Below are 15,221 nucleotides of genomic sequence, written 5' to 3'. Positions count from 1 at the left end.
GGAGTTTCCAAATTAGTTGGATATTTTGTCGCTTTATTTGGATTTGCATAATTTGTCGATAAAAATTGGATATTTTGACGAAAACAATTCAACGATCAATCGAACTTACCTGTGAAGTTTGATCGTAATTATATGAGGTGTCCAGTCCGAAGATATAATTATTATTTACTATGTAGATGTTTAGAGCTCTAAGGCAAATACACTAATGCGGGTGGTCAAGCTGAATGTCTATAAAACCACCGTGTTATCAATCCAAAACCCGCAAAAGCAAAACAATGTAATTTCCAAGAAAAATACAACTGAAATTCTATTCCACATAATGGGAACTAAACAAAAATATCAATACCAAAAAGCAATCACGTTTGATTCATTAAAACTGTCCTCGCGAAAGCGTCTGGCTGATCAATCTGTCTATTGTAGAACCTGGCGAACGCCGAAGACTTCTCCGTCCATCCTGCCGTTCTTCTGATGGTCTCTAAGGAAAGGCCCCGGCGAAAAGCCGCCGAGGTTGACGCACGTAGAGTGTGCTTTAAAAATCTCCGTATCAACTCCGGCTGCCGCCAGACTCACCTTAACCCAGCGACTTAGTGTTTGCTTATTAGCTACGTGATGTGGCTTTTTAAAAGTCACAAATAAGGTATCCCCGTCTGGCGGGCGGAGACCCTTGGTTAGCGAAATATATTCTTTTAAGGTTGTTGCGACGCAAATCTTGGGATTGTCCACAAAAAAAGGGTAACTCTAACACAGGTTGCACACGACCTACGCCCGTAGTCTTAAACCTGTCGGGAATAGGAATCCTAATTCTATCCGTATTCTCTAATATGTTTGATAATTTAATTAGAGATATGGTCTGTATCCGTTGACCAGATACCAGCGCTAGTAGGGTAACTAGCTTCTTGGAGACTGATTCCAAAGTTATAGTTGACTCACCCAGGAAGTAATCCAAAACAATCTGAGGGTCCCAGGTATGGGAGAATCTTGCTCTAGGTGGCCGCAAGTTGAGAACCCCTTTCAAAAATCTTTTAACTAGACGACACTGATCTAAATTTGTAGTTAAAATAAAGGACAATGCTGATCTATGACAGTTGAACGAAGCGTAGCCCGAATTCTTTGAATCCAACAATTCTTGCAAGAATTGTAATACGCTTAGTTGGTTTGCGGAGAACTGATGTATGTGAGTTCTCTGACAAAATTCCCACCAAAGCTTGTATGTGATGTCATATTGTGCGACGGTTGATGGAGCCACTGACTTCAAAATCGTGTTGATAGAACTTTCGGGCACTTGTCTGTGTTTGAAGGCTTCCCTGATAAAACGGTGACTGCCAGGCTCCGAGATAACGGATGGGGGCTGTTGCTGAAAGGAGAAATCAGTAAAGAATTATCCGGTCCCAAGTACGTATCGAAAATAAAGCCTAAAAAATTACACGCCGTTTTAGGCGTCAAGCAACTTTTCGCATAGTTTATTACGAACCCGAGGGATTCTAAAAGATCGATACAAAGGTTCGTATGTCGCCTACAAAGGTCGAAGGACTCGCCAATAATCAAAAAATCATCTAAGTAGTTGACTACTGTCACCCCCTTGCCTCGTAGAAAAGCTAAGATGGGTTTCATCAATTTCGTAAAAACATACGGAGCGCAAGCCAAACCAAATGGCAAACACGTAAATTATAATAAAATCTTAAAAATTTCCTGTGTTCCCCGTGAATCGGAACCGCGAAATAAGCGCTTTCCAGATCTACTGTGGTTAGAAAGGAACCTTCACTAACTAGTTTCGCGGCTGTACGAAAATCCTCTAATTTAAAATGAGGTTTGTCAATGAAAGAATTAAACCCTTTCAGATTTAAAATTAACCGTTTCTTTCCGTTCGGTTTGGCAACAATGAACACCCTTGAAATAAATTCATCCTGTGAATTGTAACATTTCTGTACGGCCCCCAGTCTTATTAACTCATTAACAGCCTCCCGAAGATCGCTATCCTCTCTAAGAGAGACCTGCGGAAGGTGTCTTTCGGAAAGATGCGGCTGTACCGGCTTCCTTAATAAAGGTCACTTAAGACCCTTGACCCAACTCAAAATCACTGGGTTGGAGGTTAATTGTGACCAGGGTAAATAATGAAAAGCGATCCGACCGGCAAAAGGAGGACTCACCTCGACTACGTCGATTTCCTCACATAACGGTCGCGCCTGACCGGGAAATGTCTCTTGGGGCGCCCCTTGTAAGCATCCGTCTCCCCCGAGCGACGGACAGGGCGTTGTCTGTTTTCCGCTGGCTGATGCGTTTCGTTCGTGGGTCTTCTAATCCATTTACCACCCCTTTGTTTGGGGACAGACCGTTGTATCGGTCTAACCTTTAATTCGCTAGCCGTGTTCTTAATGACTTTTGCCGCTTTTATCTTATCTGGCAAATCCTCCCCAAAGAGGAAGGTGTCAAAATCTGAATGCTCAACTAACTCCTTAATGGGTTTATTAAGTATAGGATTTATTAAGAATCTACGACGAAGCGATTCTCTATAAAAAAAGATCCGCAAGAATACGACCCGCATCCAAAAACGCTGACAACAGCTTGCTTTTCAATTCAAGCGAAACAGAATCCGGCTCATTTAAAAGTGACGTCAGTCCTTTTCCTAAGGCCGATAACCCTCTGCTTAAATGCGTTTGATGCTCCAAGCGAGACTTGTCTCTATTTATATAAGCTTGCGACATGACTGCCAAAATTTCGGGGTTAACCGAAGGAGGAGTAAGACCTTCACAATTTGTCTTAAACAAGTAATTATCCAAGAGCTTGGATTTCTCCTGTTCTGAAAGGCCGTGCCTTAGAATATGATTCCATCGTGAAGAAAGAGCGGGGTGGAAGTTAAACGTGTTTAGTTCGCCTCGCTCCGGATCATCTCCTAAACAAATTAGGACCTCGTCCGATAACACGAGCCTCGGCGGACAGATAGTTGTCGATGACGACCATCGGCAGAACTGCCCGCTTCGCTTGAACGTGGACCTGGAGAGCGCGATCGACCACGGCGATCTCGCTTCCTCCTTTCTAACGTTCGTTCCAATCTCTTAAGGCGCTTTAGAAGTTGCCTTTTGGAAAGGTCGTCCTCCGAATCGCTGGAGCGATCCCTTTTTTGTTTATGTTTCCCCATACTACAAAAAATTGAATTAGATATCAATACTTACGTCGCTTACGGGAAGTAAACGAACCCAACCTTGTTTGCTTAGCACAAGAAAACGAATGATAGGAGAGGGATGCGCACAGCAGGAACTGGGGAGAGTGGGGATTTCTTCTTTAAACCTTGTGACATTGGCATCTAGAGAGCGTACTACATAGTAAATAATAATTATATCTTCGTACTGGACACCGAAATATAATCCAAATTATTTGGATAATTTGTCCCTAAAAACTTGAAATTTGGATTTCTTGTCGGTTCCAATATCAAAGAAGACGCTGTCTGAAAAAGTCGTATCCAATGCTGTTACATCACTCATAGCACTCCTCTCAACACAAATTCGTGCTTGTATAGCAGAGGACTTCCAAAACCAAATCAAGGTGTTTTCGGAGAAGGTGGTACGACTCGAGAACGATTTAAGCCAAACCGAATCCGAGTTATCAAAAGTCAAAATCGAGTTAGCTGAAACTAAAGAAGCATTGAGGGTCTATAAGGACGACACGGAGCAGTATTCCAGAAGCAATAGTCTTAGGTTTAAAGAGTCCCCGACATAAATAAGGAGGATGTACCCACGGTGATCGCAACCCTGTGCTCCTAACGAATGCATCTCAATATTACTACAAATATGATTGATATGATATGATGAATACCTGGTAAAAAGGGAAAAAACCGCCCCATCATAGTAAACTTCATCTCACGTCACGCAAAAAATCTAATCTTTAGATCCAAGAAATAACTAAAAGGCAGTTTGATTGTAATTCGGGAAGACTTAACAAAGGCTCGGTAGCAGCTACTTAAAGGAATCTGCTGCTAGGTATGGGCCGAAATGTGTTTGGACTAGCGATTGTAAAATATTTGTGAAAAGGGGACCTAACGACATCAAGCGACAAACCATACATAAATCAAATATAATATTGCACAGTTTTTGCTATAAATTATTATTGAATAACGCTGCAAAGTTTACCTTTAAGCAAGCTATATTGCAAATTGTGGTATCGAGCTATCGTTTAATTTGTAAACATTGAAATAAATAATATGTAAATTTGTTCAATCATGGATATAACACGTCATATTAAATTTAAGTAGTTTTCTTATAGTATGCGTCTAGGACACATTAATATCAGATCTTTGGTACCCTCTCTCTATGATCTTAGAAGTTTTTTAGACGCGAACAGTTATGATGTACTCGCAATTGGTGAAACCCAGGAATAACAGATGAAGCCATTGAGGTTAATAAATATCTGCAATTACTTAGTGATTAATTACAATACAATACCGACAGTTGCAAAGCTTAAATCTATGAAAGCCACAATTACAACTTATTTATATGTACTATCAAGCAATTTTAAAATTCGCCTATATAACAAACTGCCGGCATTTTTGCCAGAAAGAAAATTGGCATGATTAAAATATTCATCCTCTATCCTATATAGCTTATGGACGTTGGAAGTTTTCTGAAGATCGTTATAAAGTAGTTTAACATTCTGAAATTAGACATATGTCAGTTGTCACTAAATATGTAGTCTCTTACCGTAGCTGTTGCCAGCTTATCATTGTCTGCGTAGAATAAATGATTTTCAATGTTGATATTTGACATGTTATACGGCGGTGGCGTTGCGCTGTTGTAAATTAGCAAATTTTCTGTTTCTCCGTAATCATACGATTGAAATTTTTGCGATTTACGTAACTGTTCAAAATGCCAAAAAGTATTTACGCTTGCCGAGTCCGAGTTGTACAACAAAGAAACTGGTAGCGTTTCCTAAAACACATTGTGGAATGTGCGTCTTTTCAGTGTTCGATTATGTTACAGGATCATTTTCTGCATAACTGAACCCCATGATTAACATATCGAATAATTGGCACAGTTCCATTTGGATTGGGTAGGGTAAACATAAATATTTAAACATCGTTCCCATCCTTGGATACATCTTTCCATTCGTAATAAACTGAATTGGGGCCTAGAGCAATGAATTCGTTATCGCAACAAACTAGATCAAACTTACCGCCACTACAACCCAGATTTTGGAAAAAAATTCAATAAAATCTACGTCGTGGAAATAAATCGCTGGAGCGAGGCCGATTAGCATATCTATTTTTTTCTCGTCCGGATAACTGCTCAAATAAATATACGCAGCTGTTGTTCCCATGGAATAACCAAGATATGCAATTTTCTGTTTGGTAACGTTACTAACAAAATTTATCTGAGCTGGTAAATCATAAAGGCCATTTTCTTGGATACTGAAATTCCAAAACGCTTCACTTTGATTGTCTAAATAGACGTGGTTGTTCGAATATTTAGACCCTCGAAAATTTCCTAACCAAACATCGTAACCGGCATCCGCTAACATAAAACCTAAATATCAACGGATGAGTACAAATAACTGCGTTCCAGTAACCCACCTACCAAGAGATTTTCTTCCAGTTATGAGGAAAGATCCTGAATTTATAGCTAGTCCATGTTGCAAGAATACGGGTTTTTTCGAAGTTGTCTTTGTATGAATTCCGTGTGGAATACGAAATACTGTTAGAATGTATCCGTCAGAAGTCGTTACATTGTGTTCTTCAATTGGATATCCGTATCGCATCACAATCTCGGGCTGGAAATTATAGCAGACTCATTAACCACCCTTTGTTAAATTTTTAATTCTATTCTACAGGTTCAGCAGCATTAAACAAAGACTTTGTTTTTCTCCTTTGGCAAGTTTAAGGTTAGATGCAACCATGCATGCAAACCATGGACTTTGAACGGAAAAAATTAATTCTTAGTTGACTTTACATTTAGTAATTAAACGAATCTATGTTTTTGTTGGCATGAATTGCTATCAAAGTGATTTGTTGTGATAGCATTGAAGTATGTGGATTATACAATTATTTGTAGATGTATAGACTATTTACGTAACTAGCACAGTACTTAAACATTGCGCTCGTTCTTTGTTGTATAACATTTTTGTAAAAAAAATACTTACGACTTCTAGTTCGTGATCAGGATTATAGTAACAATTAGGGTTTTCATCTCTATTAGAATAATAATCCTCAAAGGTTTTACACACGTTATTCCTATTCGATTTTAAGCGTAACACTACTATCCCTACGACAACCATCAAGAAAGCCGCTGTCTTCATGGCTGTACGAAATAAACACAAAAAATACCACGTTATAATACAGCGTTTCACTGAAATGCCAATTCTACTCTGACCATGCTTTTATGTATCATGGCCTTGTAATCCTTTAGAAAACAAGTGAGCGTAAAAACTCAGTGATAAGTATTTATACAAACATAACCCTTAAAAACAGTTGAGATATTTTTTAACGTCTCATATCCTGGAGGGCACTAAATTTGATTAGTATAGCAAATCTCAATAATCGAAACGACAACTTGCAAGAAACTTGCAGTAAAACTGTTTTTTAAACGCCATTTTACCGGTTTCAACTTTGAGAACGCGACGGTAGGATTAGTTTTTGTCCTTTGGTAATTTGATAATTGTATTCGCCTCGGTCGTTTTCTTGTATGGCGGGAGCAAGGTCTGGTACCGGTGTTTTCCAACTTGACAAGTGTAATCATAACATTACGTAAATTACTATCCGGATGAATTATGTTGTATACTTTTTCATCTATTGGACTCTTTAAAAAACGACTACAACCGTATTGCGTATTGCGTCATTTATTTCTCTAGGTCTAGACAGTTAAACATTTGTGGGGGCGAACGTAGTTCACCTACCGTTATCAGACGTTAGGCCTTTCCAGCATCTCATAAACAGCGAAACCACAGTCAAGGTAACTCATAAGCCAACCATCCGCCTTCCCAATTAGGAGAGGGTGCCATGCACTACCATGTAGGTTATTTAGGAAATTAGACGCCATTTAATTTGGCCTATTTGATATCACGTCATGCGACATGGTAGGAGATTTATTCACTGTGTGCTATCCTATTCTCTAAAATAACTACGCCATTAATAAAAATGGAACGATTCGTCTTAATTTTAAAGTTTTATCCATTGTGTGTGAAAATTTTTTAATAATCCCTTTCGCGTGTTCCTTGAAGTATATCGTATTGTTTTCCACTCCAGATGTATAATTTTTTCCTCAAAGAGCGCCAATGAGAACAGGTCCACCTTTAGGTACTGTTAACTAAGTTAGCTCCAAAGCCTCGTTGCATCACAAACTGTATGATTTTGCATAAGGTCTTTGCTCGAAGCTTCCACTGTTACTACTGTGTTTTATTTTGGAATCTTATTCCACATGATGATAAGCAAGTTTTGCTGGTCTTCTTGCATGAGCATCGACGAGTGATTGATTGCTGCATAGACAGCAGTTCTCTTTCATGCTTTTTAATGTTTTGATGGATTCTATTTGACATTAAAATTTTTATTTTTGGAACTTTGACGTTATTATCGGTAAGTAGTTTTATGGCTCCTGTAGTATTAGGCAGTTTGTAGTCATTAATCGTAGTGAAAATTCTTACAAAAATAAGATTTATTATTTTGCATAGTGAAAACTAAATAAATTTTTTACTACAACATTACATTTACACTACCTTGGAAATTACCAAGAGCGATGATGATGTTTAGTTATAATAATAGATTTGGCTACAGGTACATGGTGATGCACTGCGTACGGCACAGGGTGAGGCACTGGAACAGCGTATGGTGCTGGTACGGGCACCTCTACAGGTCTGGGTACGGCTACTGGAACAGCATGTGGAACCGCGTAAGGAACGGGTCTATCCACAGGCACAGGTACTGGTCTGTCTACTGGAACAGCGTACGGCTGCGGTACATGCACGGGGTAAGGTCTATCAACTGGAACATTTACGTGAACCGGTACTGGGACAGGAATTTGTCGTTCGACAGGAAGTGGATACGGCGCCGGAACTGGTACTCCAACATTTCTTGTAAGTGTTGTGTGTACATTCGCGATTGCTCCCAATTCGACCGCAGGCCCAGCAGCAATCGGCGCGGGGAGAGCTAGTTCACCACTTAAGGCTAAACCCGCCGCACTTCCGAAACCGTAACCCAATTCGTGGATTCCGCGCTTGTCATGTTTTTTTGCTGACTCTTCTGCTAGAGCGGAAGCTACCAGTAAACACACAACAAACTGAAAAAGAAAAGAGAAATTAAATTAACCTATATGCATTGTTATGATAGCACGTAAATCTGAACGGTAAGTAAAGGGACACGATTCCGTTCAACAGTCCTTGGACCTTTCGCAATTAATAAAAAAGTTTACACGACTCGAACTTTTATTTGACTAGTTAGCACGACCACCTCTGGATAAATTATATATGGGTGTCACATTCACAATGTAGCGATAGCGAAAGTGTTGTACACACGCTCAGGTCCATATAAATAAAACTGATTTCATATAGCAGAACATGCCGAAATATTTCGTGAGAGTGTACATACCAAAGTCTTCATCTCTTTAGATATTATTAGTAATTGTCACTTGTAGGGTGATTTGTAACTGAAGCATTACTTCTTTGAGGGCAACTTTATACTTCGAACCCCACTATTTTATTTCATCCACTGCTTACGACAGTGCAAAGCCGTTTCAGGGATATTTGATAAGTAAGGAACAAAATGACTTTCTCTCTTCATTATGTATGCGTTCGGAATTGACTTATGTGTTGATATTTGATAAGCCTACCGAATTTTGTACATACTAATTTTGCCTTATAGATATTCACGCGGTGCTTTTAATTGCATCGTACGTTGTTAGATTGTAGAGTTGTGATCTCAGTCTGACCATGCTTGTTTAAATGGGACTACAAAAATTATAGTTCACTATTTATTCGCCGTTTCATCATTTAGTAAAACACCAGTTGGTGACCAATTTCATATATTTTCATTAGAAAAATTGTTTCTTTTATGGCCTTCATTATTTTGCTAATTGATCTCGTCAACTGAGAGTGCGTCGATTGAAACTGGGCAAAAGATATTCAAATAACTATACGTGTTACGGGTACTGTATGGCCTGCCAAACAGAGTTCCCGTTAATATGGAATATTATTTTATATAACAAAGTAAGGATCTACGAAATGCTGAAGTTTAATGACGGAAGCGAATGCACTCCTATACCTCTAAGAAATAGCAGGATTTGCTATCATAATTCTACTTTTCGTATTTCATCTACACAATTTCATTTCATACATGCTCCAACAAGCATCCGACGAATACACGTAAAATGGCAGTTTCGAAAGCGTGAGATATTCCTACTAGTCAAGTTCGCACATTGTAACATTTTAGGTGAAATCAGACAGACGACTTTATTCAATTGCAAAATTTAATTTCGGCCGCCACGAAGCCATTAAATGTTTAAGAGCCCCCCGAGTCCAGTTTAAGATATTTTTTGAAAATGAAAATCGTATTCATTGGCAAATCTATACCTTACACTTTCTACGGATATAAAACGAGCCGATAAATTCCTTAATTATTATCAGTATTCGTATAACGTTCCGCACTTGATTTCTTTTTGAGGGATCAAACCATTATTTAATTACAGGTCGGATAGTCTATGTATCGAACAGAACAGAAAGAGCAACTTTCGGTAATCGAGTTTTAAATTAGCTGAATCTCAAAAAATCTAGAAAAATCAGCTAATTTTTACGACCGTGGGTAAATGCAGATTGTATCGATTTTACATGTTGAATAACAATGTATCCATTTCCTATGTATCCACATTGTGGTCGTTACGAAAGGTCGGTGACTTGAATTGTTAGACTTTTGCGAAGGATATGGTACAGTGGTTTTCTGTAACTAATAACCATTACGTATTCAAAGCTCGTTTGATTGACATAGATTTATAAATCAATGAGGTATGGGAGCATAAGCTATTGAAGAAAATAGTAACCGTATTCATTAATTGTAAAGTTAATTGGAGCACTTATAATGAGTAAATTAATTGTCTTAGTTTCGATATTAATACTTCAGCATCTAATGTTGTTTTTGAAGCAATCAATAAAATATAGGTTAATTTATTTCCAGAAATTTGAGAAAAAAACCAGATAAAATTAAACCTTGCTTAAAGTTTAGTCGACCAAAATCTATGGCAACGGCAACAATTATTATGACAATCGTTGCTATGGTATTTAAGTTATGCTTTAAGGGATACTTAATTTTGACGGTGCACAACTGGCCTTTTAGACCGGGAGGCAGCGTACATAGTAACTAAACCATAAGCGACAAAAAATTCGACAATACAGGCTGAAAGTACGTTGAAAACTAATAATAAAATCACTCGTCTGCCAGTCGTAAATGACAGCATTAACTTGGTGCGGCGCTGAATAGGTGACTTCTTTAGGTGATCAACTAATTTATCAAACTATAAGGACCACGGAAAAGATTTGTATCAAGAAATCCCATTTTTTCCATAGTTTTCAAATATGCTATGGCAGAAGATTTCAAGTGCAGCGTTGGTAGCGAAAGACGCCCTCCAATGTAGGGAAAAACACCCCTGAACTAAACCATGAGGACCGTATAAAAATTATACATAAAAAATTCCTCTTTTTGTAACTAATTTAAAATATATCCTGGCAGACGATATTAAGTGTAGCTTTAATAGTGGCAGACGTCTTAGAAGTTAAAAAATTTAGGTATAGTAAATCCCAGCGAGTGCGAGCGTGTGAGAGATAAGCGCGCGAGAGCATAACCAACAGAGATAGCGATAGGATACTGACTATTGAGATCTTTCAAACCATTTGATTCTAAACTTCTGATTCACATAGTTCCATCCACTTCAATCAAACGGATTGTAGAAACTCAAACATTTTTCGGTGGCATTCTCCCAAATTGCGATGAACTAAACAATGAGGACTATACACAAGTCATACATCCGGTAAATGCGTGGGAACCCGGTAACCCGTTACCCTGCGCGTTACACACATCAACACCCAAATTCACGAACATCTCTCGAAGGTTTATGAATTTCTGTGTGTTATTGGAAAAGAGACCTACTTCCATCTATACCTTGATGGTAGCGTCAATTTTACATTTCCCAAAGCAATAACAGCAATATTCATATCGGAAGCGCTAATAATGACTTCGCTACTTGGTAGTTTACCAAGATGGTAAATTATTCGAGAATCTGCCTTTTAGTGGCTGCAGAACAATTCAGTTTTTACCACATCATCTTCTCTTCTCACAAATTTATAGCACTTATCTTCATATGTGGCAAACACAAGTTTCCTTCCAAGTAAAGCACGACAGGTCTTTTTTTCCTATGAACGGTATAAGTAATCTATAAGAGAGGCTTTGAGCTATCATTGCGAAGTGGTTTTATGAAATTTGCAGGCTGCTTCTGAGTGGAATCAGAAATGGAGTAGGATTATAATCTTTCCTTATTTTGATCCCAACGATCATGTTCTGCGTCCTTCATGGAAGGGGTAACTATCAGTCAAAAGTAAGATGTACTTCTCTCGCTGACACAGCACAAATTTTGCCGAGGATGTGTTCAGAAAATCGCTCAAAGGTTTACTGGAGATCTTTTAAAAGATGCAAAAAAATAATCCATCGATTAAAACAACATCTACAACTGGCGATGGACTAGCAGCACTTGAAGAAATCATACTTCCGAAAAAGTTTCAGCAAATCAAACTTGTCGATTTTAACCATCGATCCATCAATGTTGCATAGAGACAACGAAACTGGAGTCAGAGGATAGTTTAGAACGAGCTGAAGATCTATCTTCTTTTCTCTAAGTTTTCTGTTTCTCAGTCTGAGAAGAATTCAAGAAATACCGACAATCTTATCGCGAAATAAACAATTTATTATTTTCCCTAATTTAATTCGTTTGGTAACTCCAAGCAGTGCGTAAATATAGCTATCTCTGTTCGTTGTGCTCTCGTGCGCTTATCTCTCACACGCTCGCACTCGCTGAGATTTACTATACCTACGTCTGCCACTATTAAAGCTACACTTAATATCGTCTGCCAGGATATATTTTAAAGTAGTGACAAAAAGAGGAATTTTTTATGTATAATTTTTATACGGTCCTCATGGTTTAGTTCAGGGTGTTTTTCCCTACATTGGAGGGCGTCTTTCGCTACCAACGCTGCACTTGAAATCGTCTGCCATAGCATATTTGAAAACTATGGAAAAAATGGGATTTCTTGATACAAATCTTTTCCGTGACCCTTATAGTTTGGTAATTTAGTTGATCACCTAAAGAAGTCACCTATTCAGCGCCGCCCCAAGTTAATGCTGCCATTTACGACTGGCAGACGAGTGATTTTATTATTAGTTTTCAACGTACTTTCAGCCTGTATTGTCGAATTTTTTGTCGCTTATGGTTTAGTTACTATGTACGCTGCCTCCCGGTCTATTTACTGAACTTGGTGAACTATACCTAAACGTAAAGGCCGTATCGCAATTCTTGTTTAACTTGGCGTCTAGGAAATATTAAGTAGCTAACCTTTCTTTATCCACAGCGATCTTATTCGTAAATAGCTTAAAATTCATAACAAAGTAAGACGTATCTCAAAAAGTGTAGCAGTATCTCAATTTCCTTAACATACAAACCACAACTCAAACATGCGTTGTTTCTGCATAATTGAGCAATAATGAGGGATTCGCTGACTTTTCTTAATCAGGAAAGCCGCATTTAAATATATAACTAATCCGCTTAAAAAAGCGGTCCACATTAACGCCGATGGACGGAGATATGAATCTAAGATTGTTTTAGATGTGGGTGTAATTCTTGTTGGTTCGTTAAGCAAAACTTTTAATCCAAATGAAGACAGAAGATTTATAAGCGCACTACGAATATCCTTTTGTGAGATCTTCAAGTCCTTAACAAACTTGCTGACGCAAATGACAATTTGTATCTTTGTTTTTTGGCCGTATCTGTAAGTCTAAAAATGATTTTCAGAAGAATTGGAGGACCGACAGGTTTTACGATTGGTGTTTTTGTGGCGAATTGCACAAATAAAATCGTATTAACAAAGAAAGCAATTCGTGACCATCTTGGGCTAAATTTATGCTTTTGTTACCGAATGCATTACTGCTTTTTGTGGCTTCTAGTGTCTGTTTAGATTGTTTTTTAACAGAAACATGTAGAGCGATCGTGATTTGTACAAGAAAAATTTAAATTCTTAAGGCAATCTCACCAATTTTCTTGTCAGACGGATAAGGTTGCAAAAATCTATATATTGCTTTACATATTTATGGGGTCGGGTGGCTTATAGGAAGTGGATTGTATTAAGTAATTCACTCCTACTTTCTCTTACTACATCGCTCTGAAGAATTTATAATTTACTTGTATGGTCAAAATACAATGTAAACAACGTCACAAATACTATATACACAAGTGTGCTTGGTTAACATTTTGAAAGGAGTAACGCGTAGACTGCCGTTCATGCACTAATTCTAATCGTTTATGGTAAGTGTAGTACGGTCATGAAACTTGATAAGTATTGTGTAATTGATTAAAGATTATTTAGTAAGCGTTAGACCAACTTAGAAGCGCGGTTGTAAATTTGTACCCATGTCGATAGCGGAATCCGGAAGCAGGCAGTCTGATACGTGTTTTCGGTCTGCTAATGAAAATTCTAACCGGCATCTTTAGTAGTCCTACTATGTATTAGTTAACCTCTATACGTATGCAGTATTACGAAATTGAAAATCAAATTCGAGTTCCTGGCAATCTCATAGGACATAGTAAAAAGCTCTTAAACTGGATAGATAGACCGAGATTAAACTTTCTTGTCTTCTTGCTCTAGGCCTGAAGTTCTAAAATACAATTATCGACATGACAAGTGGGATAGTTACACCATGATAAATGCTATTTGGAGCACTGCGTGTTACCCTTTTGATTCGTAGTTAATAACTAGCATAGATCGTGATACCGAGACATGGGACGTAATTGCATTTCTGCGTAATTAATTACAATTGGAACGACGAGGTTTCATAGTCTGAGATTCCACGTATTCTATCAAACTGTTAGTTTTGAAGCTGGAACTTGAATGCCGACGCCGAAGCATAATAATCAATTTATAAGTTTGATTTGTCTCAGAAATAATTGGTATTTTCCATCAAAGTCTAGGGAAACAACATTAAAAAAAATGGTTGAGAAACTTTCTAGAATTGTGTTAGAGCAGAATTAGGTTCAATTCATTCCTTACCCTTACGTGAGAATACTACACGGCACTTGGACTAATTGTGCAACCAGTAACATTGTACGAGATGGAAGTGGCAAAAAACATGGATAATGTGGTTAAAGTAAAAGTTTTGAAAATTCTTACTCTTCACTTTGCACTCTTTATCTTATTAGTTGAATGCTGTGGATTAAAAGCTTTATAGCACTTGCACTTACAATTTATATCTGCTGGCGCCCTAGGTTTCACCTGGAACTACTTAACGAAGTGTGTTACGAGCCACGTGCAGCAGAAGCATAAAAAAGTTGCAAGCTTTGTGAATTTATGTGAGGTAAATGTCAATTAGATAATTTATTGCAGTTTCAGCTTTTAGTACACTAAACTGTTTTTTTCTACGAAAGTGTAGAAACACGATTGTTTTTGTAGGTAAATTGATTGTGAAAACAGGTCTTTGAAACACTAGTGCGGCAATAGTTATTTACCTAACAAGTTCGGTAAGTTAATTTTCCCGCATGAGCACTTTGTTTGCAGCACGACCGTAGGGAGTGCTGCATTTAGTGCGAATGCGGGAAAATTCTTTCCGAAAGAGTTAGGTACAATATTTTTTGTAACGAATTGCGTAAAAAAAGGTCAAAATTAATAAAGTTTTGTAAATTAGTTTTTGTTTAATCATGAGTTGGTAACACAATCATATGTTTGGTTGGTAACATAATTTTGTAACTACCATTGCACTGGTCACATTTAAAACTTCCACATCTTTGGTTAATACATATTTTGCCTTTGCAATGAGTGCTACTACTGGTCACGGCATTGCATCGTTTGCACTAAATATCCTTGGAAGTCTTCAATGTTAAGAAATATGCTTTGAAAAGAGTGCTCTTATTGGTCGCGTAAGTGTACTGATCGTATTTAATATTCCCAGAAGACATGTGTGAAGAAATGTGTTCTCAAATTTGATTTATCTTGAGTTGCGT

At 37.9% G+C, this 15,221-nt stretch overlaps 2 protein-coding genes across 4 annotated transcripts; both read right to left on the bottom strand.

Moving 5' to 3' along the window:
• Positions 1-4,389: 4,389 nt before the first annotated feature.
• On the bottom strand, positions 4,390-6,348 carry LOC116167704 (lipase member J-like). The gene is made up of 6 exons (XM_031483184.1): positions 6,127-6,348; positions 5,565-5,757; positions 5,164-5,513; positions 4,969-5,118; positions 4,692-4,919; positions 4,390-4,644 (listed from the first exon to the last, which is right to left on the bottom strand). The coding sequence occupies exons 1-6, from the start codon at positions 6,280-6,282 to the stop codon at positions 4,480-4,482; spliced, it is 1,242 nt and encodes a 413-aa protein (XP_031339044.1). The 5' UTR covers positions 6,283-6,348; the 3' UTR covers positions 4,390-4,479.
• Positions 6,349-7,620: 1,272 nt separating this feature from the next.
• On the bottom strand, positions 7,621-14,519 carry LOC116167705 (tetra-peptide repeat homeobox protein 1-like). 3 transcript variants are annotated; one of them, XM_031483185.1, is made up of 2 exons: positions 8,564-8,944; positions 7,621-8,255 (listed from the first exon to the last, which is right to left on the bottom strand). In XM_031483185.1, exons 1-2 carry the CDS (start codon positions 8,573-8,575, stop codon positions 7,704-7,706), a joined length of 564 nt encoding a protein of 187 aa, XP_031339045.1. In that variant the 5' UTR covers positions 8,576-8,944; the 3' UTR covers positions 7,621-7,703. The 3 variants fall into 3 exon arrangements, 1 of the variants encoding a protein (XP_031339045.1); XR_004144607.1 differs by lacking the exon at positions 8,564-8,944 and adding an exon at positions 14,466-14,519 and having other exon boundaries at positions 8,160-8,255; XR_004144608.1 differs by lacking the exon at positions 8,564-8,944 and adding an exon at positions 14,395-14,466 and having other exon boundaries at positions 8,188-8,255.
• Positions 14,520-15,221: the final 702 nt, after the last annotated feature.

The sequence above is a fragment of the Photinus pyralis genome, unplaced genomic scaffold (assembly GCF_008802855.1).
Source record: "Photinus pyralis isolate 1611_PpyrPB1 unplaced genomic scaffold, Ppyr1.3 Ppyr1.4_LG4, whole genome shotgun sequence".
In the NCBI taxonomy this organism is placed as follows: Eukaryota; Metazoa; Arthropoda; class Insecta; order Coleoptera; family Lampyridae; genus Photinus; species Photinus pyralis.
Note: the sequence above shows the minus strand (reverse complement) of the source record. Positions and strands in the feature narration are given on the sequence as shown.

Bases quoted from the DNA above. Each gene is read 5' to 3' on its own strand.
- LOC116167704 (XM_031483184.1), bottom strand. From the start codon at position 6,282: ATGAAGACAGCGGCTTTCTTGATGGTTGTCGTAGGGATAGTAGTGTTA. The intron at 5,514-5,564 runs GTAGGTGGGTTA...GTTGATATTTAG, and splicing joins AACTGGAAGAAAATCTCTTG to GTTTTATGTTAGCGGATGCC. The intron at 4,645-4,691 runs GTAAGAGACTAC...GTCTAATTTCAG, and splicing joins ATAAGCTGGCAACAGCTACG to AATGTTAAACTACTTTATAA.